The following is a 19,290-nucleotide window of genomic DNA, read 5'->3' as shown; positions in this document are numbered from 1 at the left end:
TCATTTCGAAATAAAATAAATTAACGAAATTAATAATAGCTTGTCAAAGAAAAGACGTTACACATATTCCGATTCGGAGCTAGGAACAGAAATGGTATTTTAATGTAATATCTGGGCCTGTTTTGAAAAGTTTCAATATTTTATTCTGTCTGGAATTTAATTGAGAGAGACAAACTCTTTCTCGATGACTCTCAATTTTTCGTGTTTTTATACTCTTATGGCGGCCAAGAAAAGGGTGGGCAAAATCGAATATTTTTTTCGAATCAAATAATTCGAATATTCTTAACAAATACCGAATAGTCCAATACCGAATATTTTTTATACGCAGCAGGTCCAGAACGTTGCCGCCATGGATCGCCGTTGTATTTTGTAAATACGAAAATAGGAATCAAAAATTAATAATAATCGCGAAGTTGACCACACATCTATGTACATAGATTGCCGTGGTATTGTGCCCGAATATAATTAATTTTTGATTCCGTTTTTCATTCCTTGAACTTAATATCTGTTTTTATAAATTTTGCAAGCAGTTCACGCACGAAGACTTTGAATAATGATGTATTAGTCAAATCGAAGTCCTGTTAGACCACTGGTTTTCAACCAATGGGCCATGGGCCACTGGTAAGCCTCAGAGGCATTTTGAGGTGGGCCACAAACATATTATAAATTACAAGGTTTGTTGATTGGAAAAATTGATTTGATAACAAAATCAGCTTCACGCGTCATGAAAAACAAGATATCTATTTGCAAAACATGCCTCGCCGTAACCCACCCATTGTGGCGCAACATACCCATTATACGGCAGGAACAGCTAGATATGAATATATATATAGTAATTTGTTTGCACATTACATCAAAATTAAAAAGAATATAACGAGAATGTCATGGCCTTCAATATTCGCCAGGCTCGAACTGAGCATAACATATAAAAAGTAATCAAAAAACGAATCCACGAGGACATTGTCTCATAAATACGAACAGAACAAACATTAAATTACCCAATTCCTAATATATTAAATTTTCAAGTATTCCTCACTATCCGTCGGAAGAAATTTCATCCACTTCTTCCTTTTACTGTTCAGCTTTTTAGTGACTTCAAACACCTCATTATTCGTCGGAAGAAATTTCATCCACTTCATCTTTTTACTGTTCATCTTTTTAGTGACTTCAAACACCTCATTATTCGTCGGAAGAAACTTCATTCACTTCTTCCTTTTAGTATACAGTTTTTAGTGACTTCAAACACCTCATTATTCGTCGGAAATTTTTTTATCCACTTCTCCCTTTTAGTGTTCAGCTTTCTAGTGACTTCAATCACCTCATTATTCGTCGGAAGAAATTTCATCTACTTCTTCCTTTTAGTGTTCATCTTTTCAGCGACTTCAACCATCTCATTATTCGTCGGAAAAAATTTCATCCCCTTCTTCCTTTCAGTGTTCATCTTTTCAGTGACTTCAACCACCTCATTATTCGTCGGAATAAATTTCATCCACTTCTTCCTTTTAGTGTTCAGCTTTTTCGTGACTTCGATCACCTCATTATTCGCCGGAAGAAATTTCATCCATTTCTTCCTTTTAGTGTTCAGCGTTTTAGTGACTTCAACCACCTCATTATTCGCCGGAAGAAATTTCATCCACTTCTTCCTTTTAGTGTTCAGCGTTTTAGTGACTTCAACCACCTCATTATTCGCCGGAAGAAATTTCATCCACTTCTTCCTTTTAGTGTTCAGCTTTTTAGTGACTTCAACCACCTCATTATTCGCCGGAAGAAATTCCATCCACTTCTTCCTTTTAGTGTCCAGCTTTTTAGTGACTTCAACCACCTCATTATTCGCCGGAAGAAAGTTCATCCACTTCTTCCTTTTAGTGTTCAGCTTTTTAGTGACTTCAACCACCTCATTATTCGTCGGAAGAAATTTCATCCACTTCTTACTTTTAGTGTTCAGCTTTTTAGTGACTTCAACCACCTCATTATTCGTCGGAAAAAATTCCATCAGCTTTTTAGTGACTTCAACCACCTCATTATTCGTCGGAAAAAATTTCATCCACCTTTTCCTTTTAGTGTTCAGCTTTTTAGTGACTTCAGCCACCTAACTACCCGTCGGAAAAAATTTCATCCACTTCTTACTTTTAGTGTTCAGCCTTTTAGTGTTTTTTAATTTTTCGCCTTTGGGAACACTTCAACTTCCGTTTTCCCTCCACTTCATCCGTTTCTTCCTTCAGCCTTTTAGTGTTGTCCAGGTATAACACCAGCACGTTCACGCTAAATTACATCAAAGCCTCCTTTCAACAGACAATCGAAAATATATATTTGTGTTTACATATACATAGATGCATGTCACTCCATTATGTGCACCGTATAGTCTATTATACGGTATATAATATGGACTTACGCAACGCAAGGTCAACGCTCGCAGTAAATTATAAAATATATATAGAATATCATGCAATTGTTGAGTTGGGTTCAACTGCCAGAAATCCTGGTGCCCGATTAAAAATCTCTTGATGGGCGTTCTATTATACATGGTAAAATTAATAGCGAGGTTCGATGCTATGTTGGTCAAATGCATGAAAACTAAACACGGGCGAATGGGTAAATAGTAGTGCTGTATCAACCAGAATGCATTTGGCGAAATCCCTCATTTCGCTGATAACGCCAGTCGTCAAAAGCCTCACAATTCAGTGAATGTCGCCTACGTGATCCCTTCCAAGCAAAGTATAATTTTGCCGATACCGATATCTTTAAAATTGCCGATACTAATACGTCTCTATTATATATGCCCCATTTTGAGTAATCTACATAGCTTTGAGCAAATTCGCCTGGCAAAATCTCAAAAATGGATACAGCACAGGAATAATATTATTATATACAGAAACGCTCCTTGCGACCTTTAGAGTTTAGAATTTGAATTTTAGATGACATGGGAAGATACCAAGAGATATGAAATAGTTTTAAATGCGACTCGCTAGACTTTGATGCTGTGTAGTAAAATCATATTTCATCTATATTAATGTTAATCTTTGTTTTGTAGTAGCTCAAATCAATCAGATAAACTCATCAATGTGTATTTTTACGGGTCTAATGTTGGAGTGAGCGAAAATAAAATGTGTCTTTTTGAATAACCACCATTAATTAAAGTTATTAAAAACACTACTGTGAGTAACAAGTGATTTACATTACAACTATTACAAAATTGCTCAGGACCCATTTTGGTGCGTCGATGTCGAAGAAATATCAGGATATATATTTGTCAACATCTGATAAGCCCAACCGTATATGGAAAGTACATATGTGGGAAAAGTACTGAACATATTAATTTCATTGTCGAACTCACGAAAAATTGATCGTTTAATGAGTGTATCGATGACGAACTGCAGCTGGAGGATATTGCGTCACGTATTTGAAGGCTGAGCAACGGTAAATGACTCACAAAAGATGGTACAAGTTGTAGTGTTTTTAACAAAAACATTATAAGAAGCAGGTATGGGTGACTGAATATATATATCGGTTTCAAAGGGTTGTATGCAGCTTTGCATTATTTCTGTTCATTGACTGTCAATAAAAACTGCAGCCACTGGTCTGACTTCTTTTAATTTGGTTTGCTTTCTTCAAAATGCGACAATCAATGGAGATAATTAGCAACGCAGTAAGTTCTGTCAGTACTAAATACATGTGTGTAAGACCGGCAACCATATTGATGGTAACGAACGAATATGATTTGGGAGATTCAAGGTTGGCGATTGAAATGTTTTATTGCTTAATTAACTCGAGTGGAATCTAAGCCAGGTTTTCCTATGGCAAATAGGTTTAGTTCAACTATACGGTCTTGCGTATAAACTTCAGTAAATTTGATGTTTTCAGAATAGTGTAGCAGTAATAATACTTATATATATACCATTAATTCGTGGATCAGGTATTTCCACGAAGATGGACACGCATTCTGTAAGTGGTATTGGTATTAACTACTATTAGCAGGACATAGTATCTACCTATTTTCTCGAGCAATTAATTATTTATTTCGTTATTAATTTCGTGTCAACCCTTAAAGTTCCACTCCCTTAGAGGCGCCCACGCTGGCTTCGGCTGAAACACTTAGATTTTGAATTTCGGAATTATAGTGTTTGTAATAATTTCAACCAGGCTTGCTCCAGATGTATACATTAGAAAGAGAGCAGTAATATGGCCACTGAAAAACATGACGACGCATGGAAACTAATTTGATTTCAAATACGAGTTGCGCTGCCTTGCCATACTTTGTACATCACTATTGAACTAAGGTTCATTTTGTTTTACGTTTTAGTGTCATATATATATTGCATTTAAGGGTCCAATGCATCGTATCAACTTTATACAACTAGTTCGTTATTCGTAAAGCATTGCCAAACTCGTTATTATTTTTGCAGCCACCTTTCATTGATCCTCACCTTCTCCTACAAATCAGAATACATAAATGCAGATCAACCATAACTACAAGTTTTTGGGAAAAACGTAAATTTATTATTATTTCCGAATGAATATATAAGCGACTACAAGTCAGGCAACTCTGTTTGGTACATCCAATGTATCCTATGGTTGGTTGGTTGGACAAATTAAAGATTTTTAAACTAAAGCTCAACACATCGATCAGTTTTAACGACCCCCATATATATATTTAACATAACATACTGAAATTCATTCAAAAGTATTAGTGCCGATTTATCTATTTGTTTAGTGTGGGGATGTCAAGAATATTTTATACAACTATGCTGTGACGAATCAGAGGGGCCAACGGAATTTTACACAAAGCCATTCAGAAGACAGAAAGATGTTATACTTGATGAGGTTTTCTCATTTGTGCTCCCAAATAGATATGCAGTATGTGACCAAGATTTATCTGATCCAATAAAAATCAAGGTAAGTTAATATTACTGTAATAGTCTACAGGAGAGGTTCCTAAACTTATAAGACTTGCGACACATTTACTTTCTGTATTACAAATTACGGTGAATTTTTTGATATATGCAAATTTAATCGATGTGACACGTAATCTTGTTTTTGTGCAGACTAACGATCACAACACGACTGCATGTGCAATAGAGACAGCCAGTCGCACTTGCCTCTCAATGTTAAAGTTAGCAGGAATTAACATTTTATGTCAAGTTTTAAAAACGGCCAGATGATAAAAAAATTGCTTAGGAAGTACTCCTCAATTTGAAATACTGTATTGTATCTATTTTTGGAAATACAATATAATTAAAATGTGTAAAATTATTAAAATAGTTAAAATATTATTAGAACAAAATAAATATTTCATAAATATGTCGAGCGACTGCAAAATATATGTTCAGATTTATGTTGCTACTTGCTATATTTTCGATTCTTTATCTTCGTGATATTCGATGTGCTGGTTTTAAATCAACATAATGCATATTGATTGCTAAACATATCTTGAACCGATCTTTGAGACCAATGTTTGATTCAGTACATATCCGTACTTCTATTATATATTTGAATTACAGATTAGAGTTTACCAGGGTAACAAAAAGTTTTATTGCGATTTCGTTGATGCTTCTTACTACAAATTAAGAAAAACTTACTCGATGACGATTAAATTTGTAAATGATCAGGTGATGTCCTGTTTTCATTTGTATAAATAATTTGGTCGAGTTTAATATATTATCATTGGAAGGCTTTTAAAAGTTGCAGAGATTATGAATTAAATATTTTGCAATCTCACGAATTCAGCGTTTTCTAGGAAACAAATATCAACCCAGGATGTTTTGATTCATCATTCAAAAATTGATTTATTGTACTGTATTCCGTGTGGCTGATTGCATAACCTTCATTGCATTGATTTTTATCATCTCTTGCCATCAATTTGTGATATAGATCATATAACAACCTGGAATTGTTTTCAATATGTTCCTTTGTCACAATTAGAATATTTGTTTGTGTCATGGAAATAAACTGATAATTCTGTGCGTTTTGCTCCGTACAAACAAAAAAGTTACTGACAAGATTTGGGGAATAATTATGTGGTAATTAGTTTGAGGTGTATGGAATGTGGGAAATGTTTTATAACCGAAAACATTATATTTACATTTAGGATGTAATCAAACTTGACATCGACATTCAAAAAATACCAGTGTAAGTAACTTTTTATAATGCCTGAAAACTCCATTATGCAGAACAGAACGTTTGCGTTAGGGCGCAATAATAATTTTGACTCATAGATATTTATCGGCGTTATGTATTTTTATCTGGAATTTGGTACACTAGTCAGTAAACTGTTCTCCATCAAATGGGAGGGCAATAACAAGTATTCATGAAAATAAATACAAAATAGGATTTGAACTAAAAATAAGAAAAAAATATAAATAGAAAAGGTTTGGCTTGTCTAACTGTGCCTGCCCCTCAACGAAATAGAACTCAACGTTATTACTAGTTGATCGGCAAGTGGCGTGTTCTGGCGTATGTATAATTTTTGGTACTCCCGTAGTATGTGAACCAAGATGGCGGACACCGGAACGTATAGTGTGTGTAGTACCAAGTTAGGGTTAGGCCATAGTATTATTCAAATTTTCTCTTCTTTAGTTCTATTACGAGTTCGGGGACTAGCCAAGTGACTCCCGTAGTATTTGTACCTGGAATTAAGGCCTAACCCTAACCAGGTACACATACTATACTACGTTCCGGTGTCCGCCATCTTGGTTCACATACAACGGGAGTACCTTAATTTCATATAAATAAAAACTGGAATCAATGTCAGTAACTGACAACGCGCCGAACGAAACACAGACAAAACATGAATAATAAACTAATATAGGAATTAGTGCGACGGACTGACCAACTCGGCAATGGGTTTTAGATTAGAAGAAAATGACTGAAATTATATAAGACAAACAAAATAAGCGCCGTGGCTTTATCAAAACACCTGTGACGTCCACTATGACTTTCGAATAGTAATCTTAAGACGATTCTTCACCTCCTCCATTTCAAACTTCAAATTGGCAATGAGCGGCTTATGTAAATATTTTAATTTGTATATGCATTTAAATAATAAAGGACAAATCCGGACTTTCGATTTTCTTTTAATCTTTGCGAGAGTGAAACCGAAACTTTGAGAAGAAGGAAGAAGAATATCTTTGAGAGCATGCAACATTTACTTCCTGTGCATGGGAGGCCGAAAACTATTGACCAGGTACTATTCTGAACTTAAGTTTTTATACGCCTGATTGCGATATTTAATTAATAACAGGTGATTTGTATTAAATAGAACAGTCAAGCAGTCATAGTCGATGACACATCGCTACCGTTTATTTGACGTTTCGAAGGTTTTTTCAACTTGTTGCAGTTTTTATGGTGCATTGGCTCAATCTATTGCCTCACAAATCACAATTAACTTGTCTGTGTTTTTAAAAAGGTGCCTACAATATCAATAGCATGTTCTGGAGGAGGTTATCGCTCAACCATACAATTTTGCGGCGTATTGGAGGCGTTAATGGAGACAGGAGTTTTTGATATGATATCTTATATGAGTGGCCTTTCTGGTGGTGCCTGGTACGTAAATCGGTTCGCATTTTTATGATGTTCACAGTAAAGTTATTGATATCATGTTTTTTTGGTGATATATTCAATAATCTTCTTGTATAAAAAAATATTAACACAGATTTCATGGTAGTTGAATTTTGATATGCTTGTACTATATTCACGCAGGTACGTTTTACCTGCATATGCAAAAGAAGTTCTGAACAGCATAGAAGATCTCAAAGATTTTCATTCCGAACTAAAAGCTTCAGTGAAATCAAGCATGGTTGTTGACACACTAGTTGATTTTTCTCATTTTCTAAAATATAGGTTTGTTCTTTGATGTATAAACCTTATATGCATAATCGTTTGATATTGGCATACCCAGTTTTATCCTACCGGTATTTTAGATATGGACTAATTACGTCCCGATAGCCAGATATCATTCTTTTTGGTATTTATCAAAAGTGTAATCTCAACAAGTAATGCTAAAAAAAACAGGTTTCGATTTCCATACTCATCCAATTTATCCCATCCCATCTGGCATGGTCGCGAATTATTGATTAATAATCGAGAAATAGCAACATCTGAATTACAATTTACTGGATTTCACTTTTCAACAAACCATCAACTTGTTTTACAGAAAGTTTGCGCAAATGAAGGAGTCAGAAGGGCAACCAGTTACATTTGCTGATTTTTATAGTTTCACTCTCGGAAAATCATTTTTAGGATACGAGGTAAGATTACGTTTCTTTACAATGCTATGAGACCACAGTGATAGACACTTTCAACGTTACACCCAGCGGCAAAATCATCAAAAAGAAATGTTTAATCGTTATGCAACGGGTCCTATTCGTATGAGCCACCAGAATTATGAGCTCGATTTTGCTTCGTGGGATTCGCTAAGACAAGAATTTTCGTATATATGTACGTCTTTTGGACTAAATCAGAGGCGTTATGATGCTCCACATACTAAAATTTTAGAAGAATTATTTTATTAAATCAACATATATATCTGCCCCAGTAATCAATTTATCCGATACATGCAACGATGGTTTAATAATGGGCCACAAAATAGCCTATTATTCAAACTACACGTCGAGTATTTATATCAGATCCAAGTGACTAATATACTGTACAATGTTCAATTATGCTTCCAGAAAATGGGTATGAAACTTTCAGATTTGAGAGATTATGTCGGAAGTGGAGAAGTTCCTATACCAATTGTTTCAGCGCTTCATGTTCGTGCGAAAGAATCGTCTGCACAATTTCATGGTAGTGTTTGTATTTCTAAGTCAAGTTCAGAATTCAAATTTGGTTTTACAAAACTCATATTTTGTTTTTAACCACTTTGATTATGCCGAAAACATTATAACATGATACAGTAAGAATGATCAGTAGAATAACATATAATTGAATTGCAGCCAATCTTGAAATTACACCATGGGAAGTCTCTATGCCGAATTATGCAATGAATCTGAGTACAGAAACCTTTGGATCCGAATGGTACAAAGGAAGCATGGTTAGACCGTGTCCAGAATTACCTATACATTTTTTTATCGGAATGTCATCAAGTGCTTTTGGAATTTTATTAAAATATTATCTTGGTGGAGAAACTACAGAAACAGATTCATCATTTATAGAAGATATCAGTAAGTTATTAGTTTTTTCTAGTTGTGTATTTTGAACCATTTCAATTCTAACAGTTTTTTCCATGAGGCTGGTACATACAGGGAGATGTGCGCACCACTCTGACGAAAAAATGACCGTGCGTTTAGAGGTCACTAAATCCTTCAGTCGAATAAAATGAATTTTCGAAATTTTCGTTCATTCAAAAAACTTCTGTCAGTCGGTGTTTGAATACGGAAACGGGCATTCGGGCATTAGAGGAGCTTAAATTCATTTTTTTTTGATTCTCTAAAATCAGATTATATGTAGTTCACAACTTGTCCAACAACCCGGACTTTGAAAATGTGGACGTGGCAGCGTTATTTATTTCAATCAGCTATTTTATATTCTCCACTTGTATGCTTATTGTATGACAGGAAGCCACGAATTTGGAAGACACAATACAAAAATATTTCGATTGAGTTCGAAAGAAAAAGTAAGTTGCGATTGTTGTTTTTGTTGGATCAGTCTTTAATCTAGTAACTCAAACCAGAACCTGTTTACATTACTTTTTCATTTCGGTGGAAAATTCGGTGGTGTATTTAGTGAAACTTTTTATATTACTCAATCAATCAATAATGTTTCTTGTTAAATCAGTATATAGCTCGGCGCAGGCAGCGAAACAAAATATCTTCGTCGTCAGACTGTAACCAGGATCCTATACACAAACAAAGGAGAAGATCAATTACAAGGAAGAGTAGTGAATTCTCGCAATCTAGTGACGAAGATTTTTATGATGCTAGAATGTCCTTCACTGATGGAATGAGACTGGAATTGGGAAGAACTTTTTCGAGTAAATTTGTTATCATTTTAAAGAATTTCATTAGTATAGCTGTTGTTGCTATCGCCCGCTATTTAGACGAAATGCCATCTTATCTTATCTGGACATGATTCGCCGGTTGGCACATCGTGCTAAGCGTTAGGAATATTCTATAGTAACTATTCCCAAGTCCGACATGGTCTGGCAACCGGCCGTGGTTGGTCATGTATGATTAAGCCGTCTTATCACCTTTCCTCTCTTTCGGGGTGAGTATGGAAATCCTCATATTTACAATCAATTTTAACGTATTCCCAAATGTAAAAAACAACAACGAAAACTCAAAACTCAAAAAAGAATTAGCAACGCCCACATTCCACAGTTTTAAGAAAAGGAAGATTTTAGGGACTTCCTGAAGTATGCGCACCAAGATGGCGCACAACCTGAAGTCAGGTTGTGTACCGGGTTAGGGTTCAGGTTATGCGACATCTTGGTGCGCATACTTCAGGACTACCGATTTTAGTACCAGAAAACAGACAGAGTCTGTTTATGGTTCAGGAAATATTTCCTCAATAAATCCAACTGATTTGCACGTCGACATATCCCGTAAACATTTTTCTGTAAATCCTCTCCCTATCCACACTTCCGACGACTGGCTTTGGGGACTGGGGAGCTTAATCATATTGCATTGTAGTTTTATATCCCACAAATAACATAGTTTGTTTGTACGACAGATACTTCTGAGATATACCACACAGCTGACGAAGATGATTCCGCTTTCAAAAGAACATTTTCAACAAGGATTCAAAACAGAACTCTTCTTCCTGTACCAGGTATAATTCTGCCGACCATTGCTTTGTTGTCAGTCATGTCCTGATCGAATTTCAAAGGCAGAATCTAAATTAATTTCAAAAATAAAATATGAATTTTAAAAATGTTTCACAAACTCACTTAAAATATATATGTAAGATTATTGCGGTATTGACAAAATCGTCACCAGAAAAAACTTGAATACTTTTATCTCGCCAAGGGATACGTCAAATTTGCATCAATAGTGTTGCCACTTGTTGTTAAGAATCGGTACCTTTAAATGACCAAACTCACAACTTTGTCACAAGCTCACAACTTTAAAATTAATCAGGACGATGGAAAATGAACCCACGATCAACTGAAATATTTTCATTTTCAAATACGATTATGAATATTATGCGCTCATTGACATGCACATCATAGTTACGCTGTATTGTGTGTACAAAATGATATAATAATTGATTTTATCCTCTTAGAATCACAACCAGAACGTCGCGAAACGTTGTCGCTAGTAGTTGGCATAAAAGACGAAAACAAGTCTCAGCCGAAACACCATGCGTATTTAAAGAAGATAATCAAAAAAATAAGGTATTTCGTTCCGTAAAATGTTATCCTGATAATTCTATAAAAATTCTAGACGTAATTTAGTAGTAGTAACTTCTGATTATGTATGATTATACCAAAAAGTTTCAGAAATCCAGGTTTTCTGCTGGAGCTGTAACTTTTTGCTATCAGGACATGTCAATAGCCAAAAGAATGTGACTGGGGCACAACACTACCGAAGGATGTCTTACAGAAACAGTTGCCAAACAAAGAAGCAGGTCATGTGTAGGCATTTCCAAACATGGCGTAATCGGTCCGTATTGGTTTAGAGACGAAAATTGAAAAGATTAAACAGCAAATACGGAACGTTATCTGGTATAGTGCTGGGGAAGTGACAATGTGTATCAGAACAATCCTCAAACAAGTAGTAAACTCAATTGCAGCGACAATCAGAAAAATCCCTATAGAGGAGTGCGTGCGAGTGATTGACAATTTTGCGCAATGGATGCAAGTCTGTCTCCAACGCCAAGAGATAATTTTAGAACATATTGTAGAGAGGACATAACTTTAGTGCAAAATGTCCTAGATTTCTGAAACTTATGTACGGTCGAACACAAACATAAGTTCGAGTTTAAAGGAAATCAAATGATTTACTTCATTTTCATATATATAAGTAATCAAGCAAATCTGTTTTGGGGAGGTCATTCTACATTTGTAGTACATATATTAAAATTACATATACTATATCAAGTTTTTATCATTTTTCTCGACACTGCGCTTTTTGTAAATCTAAACGTTATGTTGTAAACTCTGTTTTTCAGTCAACATCCGCTCTTCACAGATAGGGAAGCTGTGATTGACCGGACAGCAAAAGTGTTGAACTTCGGTCGAGGACTTTCTAGTATTCGACACTATCCACTGAATCCAGAGTTCAGAGGCTTTTCAATAAACGGTTAAATTCTCATTTTGTTAATATAACAATATCTATCTATATATTATATATACATTTTAGTTTAACTTGCTGTTATCAAATAGTAGTATACATATAGTAATTCCATTGTGTGATTATTTTTAGATGCTAACTCAATGCGTCTTTCAAAAGATGATGATGTCGTAACATTCATAGATCCAGGTATGACCTACATTTGTATCTTCCAGCTTAATATATGAGTTATGAAACAATCAGTAAATGCACGAATTAATATAGCATTTTGGCAGTAATTGGCAGAATTTAATATACCATTGTGAAGAGAAGGCTTTGCTTGCAAGTAAAATTCAAAGTCTAGAAGATATATGTCCCAACATAAAACTGTTGATTTCATAATTTGAAAAATTGATCCATATATATCAATTTACATTTCAGTTCAATATCAGAAATGAATGTCTATTTATATTTTTCAGCTGTGATATGTAACACTCCTACCAGTTGTTTGTTGAGACCACAAAGAAACACGGATATATTGATAGTGTGCGATGCAACAGAATATAAATCGGACACCGATATTGATTATTTGGTAATGTTCAATCAGTGTTCTATGCTAAGAAAAAATTTTCATTTCTGGATCAGTAATATTTATTTGCAGAGTTGCTGTTATCTTTTACCCTAACAATCATAAATAGCAAATTCGCCAAGAATTAGGGTCTTGATACAAACGTAAATTTATTATTCTTTTATGCATATATTATTTTTTACTTTTAGGAACTGTTTATTGCTGAAAGATTAGCAAGGCAACAAGGAATCAAATTTCCAAAAATCAATCCAACAAAGTTGAAAGATAACCCACGCGGCGTCATCCATGTATTTGAAGATGAAGATGACCCAGATTGTCCCATAGTAATATGGTTCACCCTTTCCAACAAAAAATATAAATCACTCAAAAATGTTCGAAAACCTCCAAGAAGATGGTTGGATGAAGCATGTTAGTGAATAAACTGAGAATATTAACAACTGGTTCAAAATTTTTTTACTACATTTCCTCTCTTCGTGTTGAACATCAATAATACTATTTTATACTTTACTGACGCGAATAATTATAACTGGGAGCAAGCACCAATGGAAGTGCGACTAAATCTTGTGAAAAAACCATGCTATTATGTTACTCTTGGAGCTAAAATTGAGACCCCACCACACAGATGACGCTTTTGTAAATGTAATATTCGTAAACGATAATCACAATTTTTCAATTTGCTCTGCCTATTATCTCGTGTGTATTACAAATAATGGACAATTATGCGCTTGAATGTTAAGATTTACACAAATATGAGCGATCCACAAGTTTCAGTTGGTGTTCAACATTTACCGCAAAATGTTACAATTATCCCAACTGCTATTGTAGATTACACGCAGGCTAACATTCTTGTTTATTATTGCAGACAAAGTACCGATGGATGAAAAATTCAACGAATTTCCTGTTTATGGACCTAAATCATGTTATACAACATTAAACACTAGATATACTCCACTGCAATTTGATAGATTAAAGGAAATGATGAAGCATAACATTTCAAGTAATATCGAGGTTAGTTACTTCATACTTTATATAATTCTCAAATTGGCTAAAATATTGTTATTATATCACATATATAATGTTTTCTTCATACAGATAATAAAAAAGCAAATTACAAAAAAAGTGTTGCAAAAGATGAAAAAATCCGAAGCATAATATCAATTTTATTTACATGTATCGTGTGTTTGTATATCATATTTGCGCATATTTTACATATAATGCAAGTTTGTGATGCATTTATTTTATTCGACGGGCTTAAACAATTGTCATTCCTTCAAATTTGGGATTGTTAAAATAATTTAGTCATACCACTACATGGCCGGCCAGTTTGAAGTCCAAAATTAAAAGAGTCTCGGATAAATCACTAAAATTTAACAAAAAGCAATACACTCAAAGGCGGCCATCCTTTTTCCCATATTAAACAACCACCACATTCACGTCCGAGTGTACGATAATAAATAAATATATATATATATAAATGTGAGCGTGCAAAAGAAAATAAATTAATCTATGAATTTTATCTACTACCGCATTTCCCCATGAATAGAGCCTTACGTGATGAATTTTTTTATTTTATGTCGCAAATCGCAGTATTGACTGTGATTAGTCACATTTTTGTATTTTATACTGTAGTTTAATTTTCCCCTCAATTGACATTTTGCTTTTTATTACTGTCTTTTAATATTATCAATATTACGATATATATACTGTTTCTCGATTATTTTTGTCAATAGATTAAACGTCTGTTTGTTTCGATAGCTTTGCATCGGTACACAGGACGATCCATATGTACACTTTTGTCCAATAAGCGCACGCTCTCTCAATTGTTTAGTATCAAATTATACATGTTCTATTAATTATTTTAATTTTTTTCATTATTCATGTCGTATGTTTTGTCTGTATGCATTTTACTGGAAAATTAAACTGAACTTCGAATTTTCACATTCTCAATCCACTTATTGACGTTACCATATTTGAAAGTTATAAAACTGGCAGCGTCGATATTTTTAGAGTGGGGAAACAAACAATTATTTCGTTCTGCTATTGTCTCACAACTAAGAAAACCGAAAACTTGGGTGTTCGGCTACTGTTATTAATGATAATCGTTCAATTGTTTGTATTAAAATGCATTTTTTATTTTGTTTATGTAACTGAAATCATCATTCATAGCAGTCATTCTCATAATCACTGTTTTATAGTTTATTGCTAGTGTCACTTGACTATGCAAACTTTAGTCCAAACAAATGTGGCATTGAGGGATGCCCTGAAAATACAATTATCTGATAAAGATGCGTAGTTTTCACCTCATAATACATGGGATTAAATATAATCTTCTGATAGGACCAAATATTTTTAAATCATAATTTGCTTTTGTATTAAATCTATTAAATGTGGGCAAATATTGTCAACTATTGTACCCGAATTCCAAATGAACATTTCTTATTTAAAGAACAGGCTAAACTCGTTCTCGTTCGATATTTCCTTTTTTCTAGAAGAAGAATTCTAGAGTTTATAACCGCTTTATAATAAGAAATATTTTACTGTGGACTTATTTCAATTGATGCAAACATTGTGGGAGTTGACTCTGATGACGCATTGGTCGTATCGCTCCAACCAGTCTATACCGAAGAAACTTTATTCCTACTGCTTTATATTTATTGGACATGTCAGTGGACATAACGATCGTTTCAATATTATGTTGTTGTTCTTGTTATTATTATCATCCTATTTAAGTTTTTTTTGGTTGAAAAATAATAAATCTCTCTCTCTCTCTCGTGATGACTGTCCGTCAAACGGCTCTGTCAAAACTAAATCACTTTGGTCAAAACTATGTCGCATGCCTACATGAATTAGAAGCGTTCCGCATGCAGTGGGCTACAAACCAGGGATGGCGAATCTTTTAAAATGCATTTTAAGCCAAAAAAAATGTGGATCACATATTTGATCGATGTCTGCATCAATGATAAATTTGCTGTTGCACCTTTTTTGCAAGTCTTAGCTCTTGGTTAGTATTGTTTATTTAGTTTATGCTTCACACATAAAGCATTTATATCAGTACTAAGAGAATTTATAGAGCTCCATTTCATGGAATAAATGCTCAAAACAGGGTCCCAAATGCATATAAATTGCTGAAAAACAATTATAACGCGACAGCAAATCTCGGAAAAAGCTGAGAACAAATTCCCCCCGTGAGCAATATATTTTTCCATCGTCTTTAAATCTCATCGAAGTCACTACCAACACAGAGCTATTGCAGTTCATTGACTACCAATCTGTTCCATATTTATTTCTGCAGTATTTGAGTTTATAAAATTTTGTTTTCCGAGCGGCATTATTTATATCAAAAAATTACCGGTACATTTTCATCCCTTATCCACAAAAAAAGAAACTTCAACCCATAGTTGGTACCTTACTTATATGGTCAGGGCCAGATCATGCCCTTTAGATGCTCAAAGCTAAGACTTTGCTGCGCCATATCTACAACATAATAATATTGGAAGTTGTGTGCCATGTTATCTGGAAATGAATAAGTAAGTTTCATTATTTATTGCTAATTGATGGCCAATTTTGGTTGCAAACAAATGTCATGAAGGAAACGCCTAATTTGCACGATTTTTGCGTGGTGGGGGAGGAGGCATAGTTGATATTTCTACAAATTTTCATACGGGGGTTTAAAATGAGCAAGAATTTATTTCTGCTGGGTCAATATTTAGATCTGTGTCGTCTGACCAACTCAAATAAGTTCAATAAACATGGGGCATCATTGACATTTTGCATAGGAAAATGTCCTTGGTGCCCTAAGCACGTTTTGCTTAATGTTAAATCCAGACCTAGATATATCTAATTCCTGGATCTGGTATCCGAAAACATTCCCTCATTTGAACCATCCACAGGAAAAGTCTATGCTTGTCTGTTAGGAGATGTAGAAGCGCGAATACCATATTGTTACAATTATTTTTTGATTCCCAGATACTGTTTATGACGAGCTATCTCAGATTCGGAGCCGCTATTGGATCTAAAAATTTTGGTTTATCAATAATTTGGGACATTGTGATACTACGCGTGTGCATGCTTCACATGACATGTGAAGTGTTTCATGTGGTTTCATGACTCTCTCCATCAATATCAGATCTTTAGCCTCTTTCAAAAACTTCACAAAATTTGAAGCACTAGTTAATTCACTGAATTGTAAGCCTCATGTAATTGCTGTAAATGAAACATGGATTGTATCTGGTACAAATGGCCATTTTAATGCACTGGATGGCTATGTTTTTATCTCTAATAGTAGATCTCATCACCGAGGTGGTGGTGTTGGTCTCTTCATTCGAAATGATTTGAAATACATTGTCCGCAAAGATATTACTATAATGTGCGAAAAGGTTTTTGAATCTATATTCATTGACATATCATTGGAAAATAAAACAATAACCTGCGGTACTATTTATAGATCACCACTAACTGATGAATTGAACAATGCTAACTCTCGGAATCTCTTGTCCCAAGTTCTCTCAAAGATGAACAGGTTGAATTATAATTATATAATGGGTGACTTCAACTATAATCTTATTGATGAGTCCAATATCAATACCAGCCTATTTGTTGATATTATGCACAACCTGGCCTATTATTTTCTGATAAACTGCCCCACCAGGATAACTCCAAGTTCTGCTACCTGTATAGACCACATCTGGACAAACGTATATGATAAAAAAATTAACAGTGCTGTTTTAGCAGAATGTGTTTCTGATCATCTGCCGATTGTACAATGCTCTCTTCTAGAAAAGCAAATTCAGACCAGAATTGAAACGCTTTATCGCCAGTTTACTTCGTCGACCTTGAATACTTTTATGAATGAACTGAATTCTATTGATATTGATGATTTCAGCAGCATCCAGGATCCCAACACTTGCTTTGAAAATTTTTTTGAAAAATTCTCCACTGCTTACTCTCAATCTTTTCCTTACAAAAAACAGACAAACAGATCAAACAAACCTTGGTATGATACTGAATTACGCAAACTCAACAAAGTCAAACAAAAACTTTATAAGAAATTAATAAACAATAAAAACATAAATGACAAGCACAAATTACAGTTCAATGAATGCAGGAACCTTTATACTCGATTGCTCCACAAAAAGAAATCAAATTATTACAAATCTAAATTTGCTTCTCACAAAGGCAACATCAAGGCAGTGTGGAAAACAATTAATGAACTTATTGGTAAAAATAAAACAAATTCTTGTCCTTTGATTGGACTTGATTGCAGTAATACACAAACTGCAAATAAGTTTAATGAACACTTTTCCCAAGTGGCACAAAGCCTGCTTGACTGTATGCCACAACCAGCTGGCTGTGACAAAAATTACATTTCATATCTTGGGAAGCAAGAATCCTCATCCATGTTCTTAAGGCCAGCTACATCATTAGAAATAAAAAATATTATACGCGATATGAAGCCCAAGTCAAGTTTTGGAATCGATGGTATTCCATTTAAAATATTGAAATATGTTCCAGAACATATTATTGATATCCTGACATATATATTTAATCTTTCACTATCTAGTGGATTATTCATTGAAAGCTTCAAGACATCCAAAGTTCTTCTTCTCTTTATAAAGGGTAGTGTTTCAGATCCTGGAAACTATAGACCTATTAGTCTTTTACCATCATTTTCTAAGATTCTTGAAAAAATAATGTATAGTAGAATGTCAAACTACTTTGAAACTAACAATGTTTTCCACTCGCATCAATTTGGCTTCCGCAAGCATCACTCCACTGCTATGGCTGCTAATGTTTTGGTACACAAATTGACCAATGCGTTTGAAGGCAAACAACATGCAATTGGAATATTTCTTGATATCTCAAAAGCTTTTGACACCATTGACCATTCCATCCTCTTAAGTAAGCTCTATCACTATGGAATTAGAGGCGTTCCATTCAATTGGATCAAGAGCTACCTTCAAGACAGGAAGCAAATTGTGCAATATGACAACTCATTCTCTACAAATATTTGTGTCATGAAGCACGGAGTTCCACAAGGATCTTTACTTGGCCCATTATTTTTTCTAGCTTACATTAATGACATGTCCAGGTGTCTGAAATCCTCTGAGTCGATCATGTTTGCTGATGACACTAACTTGATTCTTCATGGGGAAAACCTTGAAGATCTATTCACAGTTGCAAACCAAGAACTAACCAACATTCATAGCTGGATGTTAGTTAATAAATTATCTCTGAATGCTAACAAAACTAAATTTGTATTATTCCATCCAAGCAAGCATAAAAGTGTGAGTTGTTCAAAAAAACTACTGCTCAATGGCAATGAAATTGAAAGAGTGAAAGAAATGAAATTTCTAGGAGTTATCTTTGATGAAAATCTGTCATGGAAATCACAAATAATGCATGTTATTGGTAAAACAAAAAGAAACCTAGCAGTTTCTGCCAAAGTATCCCAGTGTGTTGATCAATCAGCTCTACTAGCAATGTTTCAATCATTAC

General features: G+C 34.4%; 1 protein-coding gene across 4 annotated transcripts; it reads left to right on the top strand.

Moving 5' to 3' along the window:
* The first annotated feature begins 3,172 nt into the window (after window positions 1-3,172).
* Window positions 3,173-16,365, top strand: LOC120332600 (cytosolic phospholipase A2-like). 4 transcript variants are annotated; one of them, XM_039399882.2, is made up of 21 exons: window positions 3,492-3,646; window positions 4,404-4,488; window positions 4,712-4,893; window positions 5,499-5,606; window positions 6,086-6,126; window positions 7,045-7,180; window positions 7,403-7,539; window positions 7,696-7,836; window positions 8,150-8,243; window positions 8,667-8,781; window positions 8,931-9,158; window positions 9,552-9,610; window positions 9,772-9,967; window positions 10,666-10,764; window positions 11,218-11,329; window positions 12,106-12,236; window positions 12,360-12,416; window positions 12,686-12,798; window positions 12,984-13,203; window positions 13,658-13,803; window positions 13,888-16,365. In XM_039399882.2, the coding sequence occupies exons 1-21, from the start codon at window positions 3,614-3,616 to the stop codon at window positions 13,945-13,947; spliced, it is 2,493 nt and encodes an 830-aa protein (XP_039255816.2). In that variant the 5' UTR covers window positions 3,492-3,613; the 3' UTR covers window positions 13,948-16,365. The 4 variants fall into 4 exon arrangements, with proteins under 4 accessions (XP_039255847.2, XP_039255816.2, XP_039255829.2 ...); XM_039399888.2 differs by lacking the exon at window positions 3,492-3,646 and adding an exon at window positions 3,781-3,942; XM_039399913.2 differs by lacking the exons at window positions 3,492-3,646; window positions 4,404-4,488 and adding an exon at window positions 3,173-3,481.
* The last annotated feature ends 2,925 nt before the right edge of the window (window positions 16,366-19,290 follow it).

The sequence above is a fragment of the Styela clava genome, chromosome 8 (genome assembly GCF_964204865.1).
Source record: "Styela clava chromosome 8, kaStyClav1.hap1.2, whole genome shotgun sequence".
NCBI lineage: Eukaryota > Metazoa > Chordata > Ascidiacea > Stolidobranchia > Styelidae > Styela > Styela clava.
Note: the sequence above shows the minus strand (reverse complement) of the source record. Positions and strands in the feature narration are given on the sequence as shown.

Bases quoted from the DNA above. Each gene is read 5' to 3' on its own strand.
- LOC120332600 (XM_039399882.2), top strand. From the start codon at position 3,614: ATGCGACAATCAATGGAGATAATTAGCAACGCA. The intron at 6,127-7,044 runs GTAAGTAACTTT...TAAATAATAAAG, and splicing joins GACATTCAAAAAATACCAGT to GACAAATCCGGACTTTCGAT. The intron at 12,237-12,359 runs GTTAAATTCTCA...GATTATTTTTAG, and splicing joins CAGAGGCTTTTCAATAAACG to ATGCTAACTCAATGCGTCTT.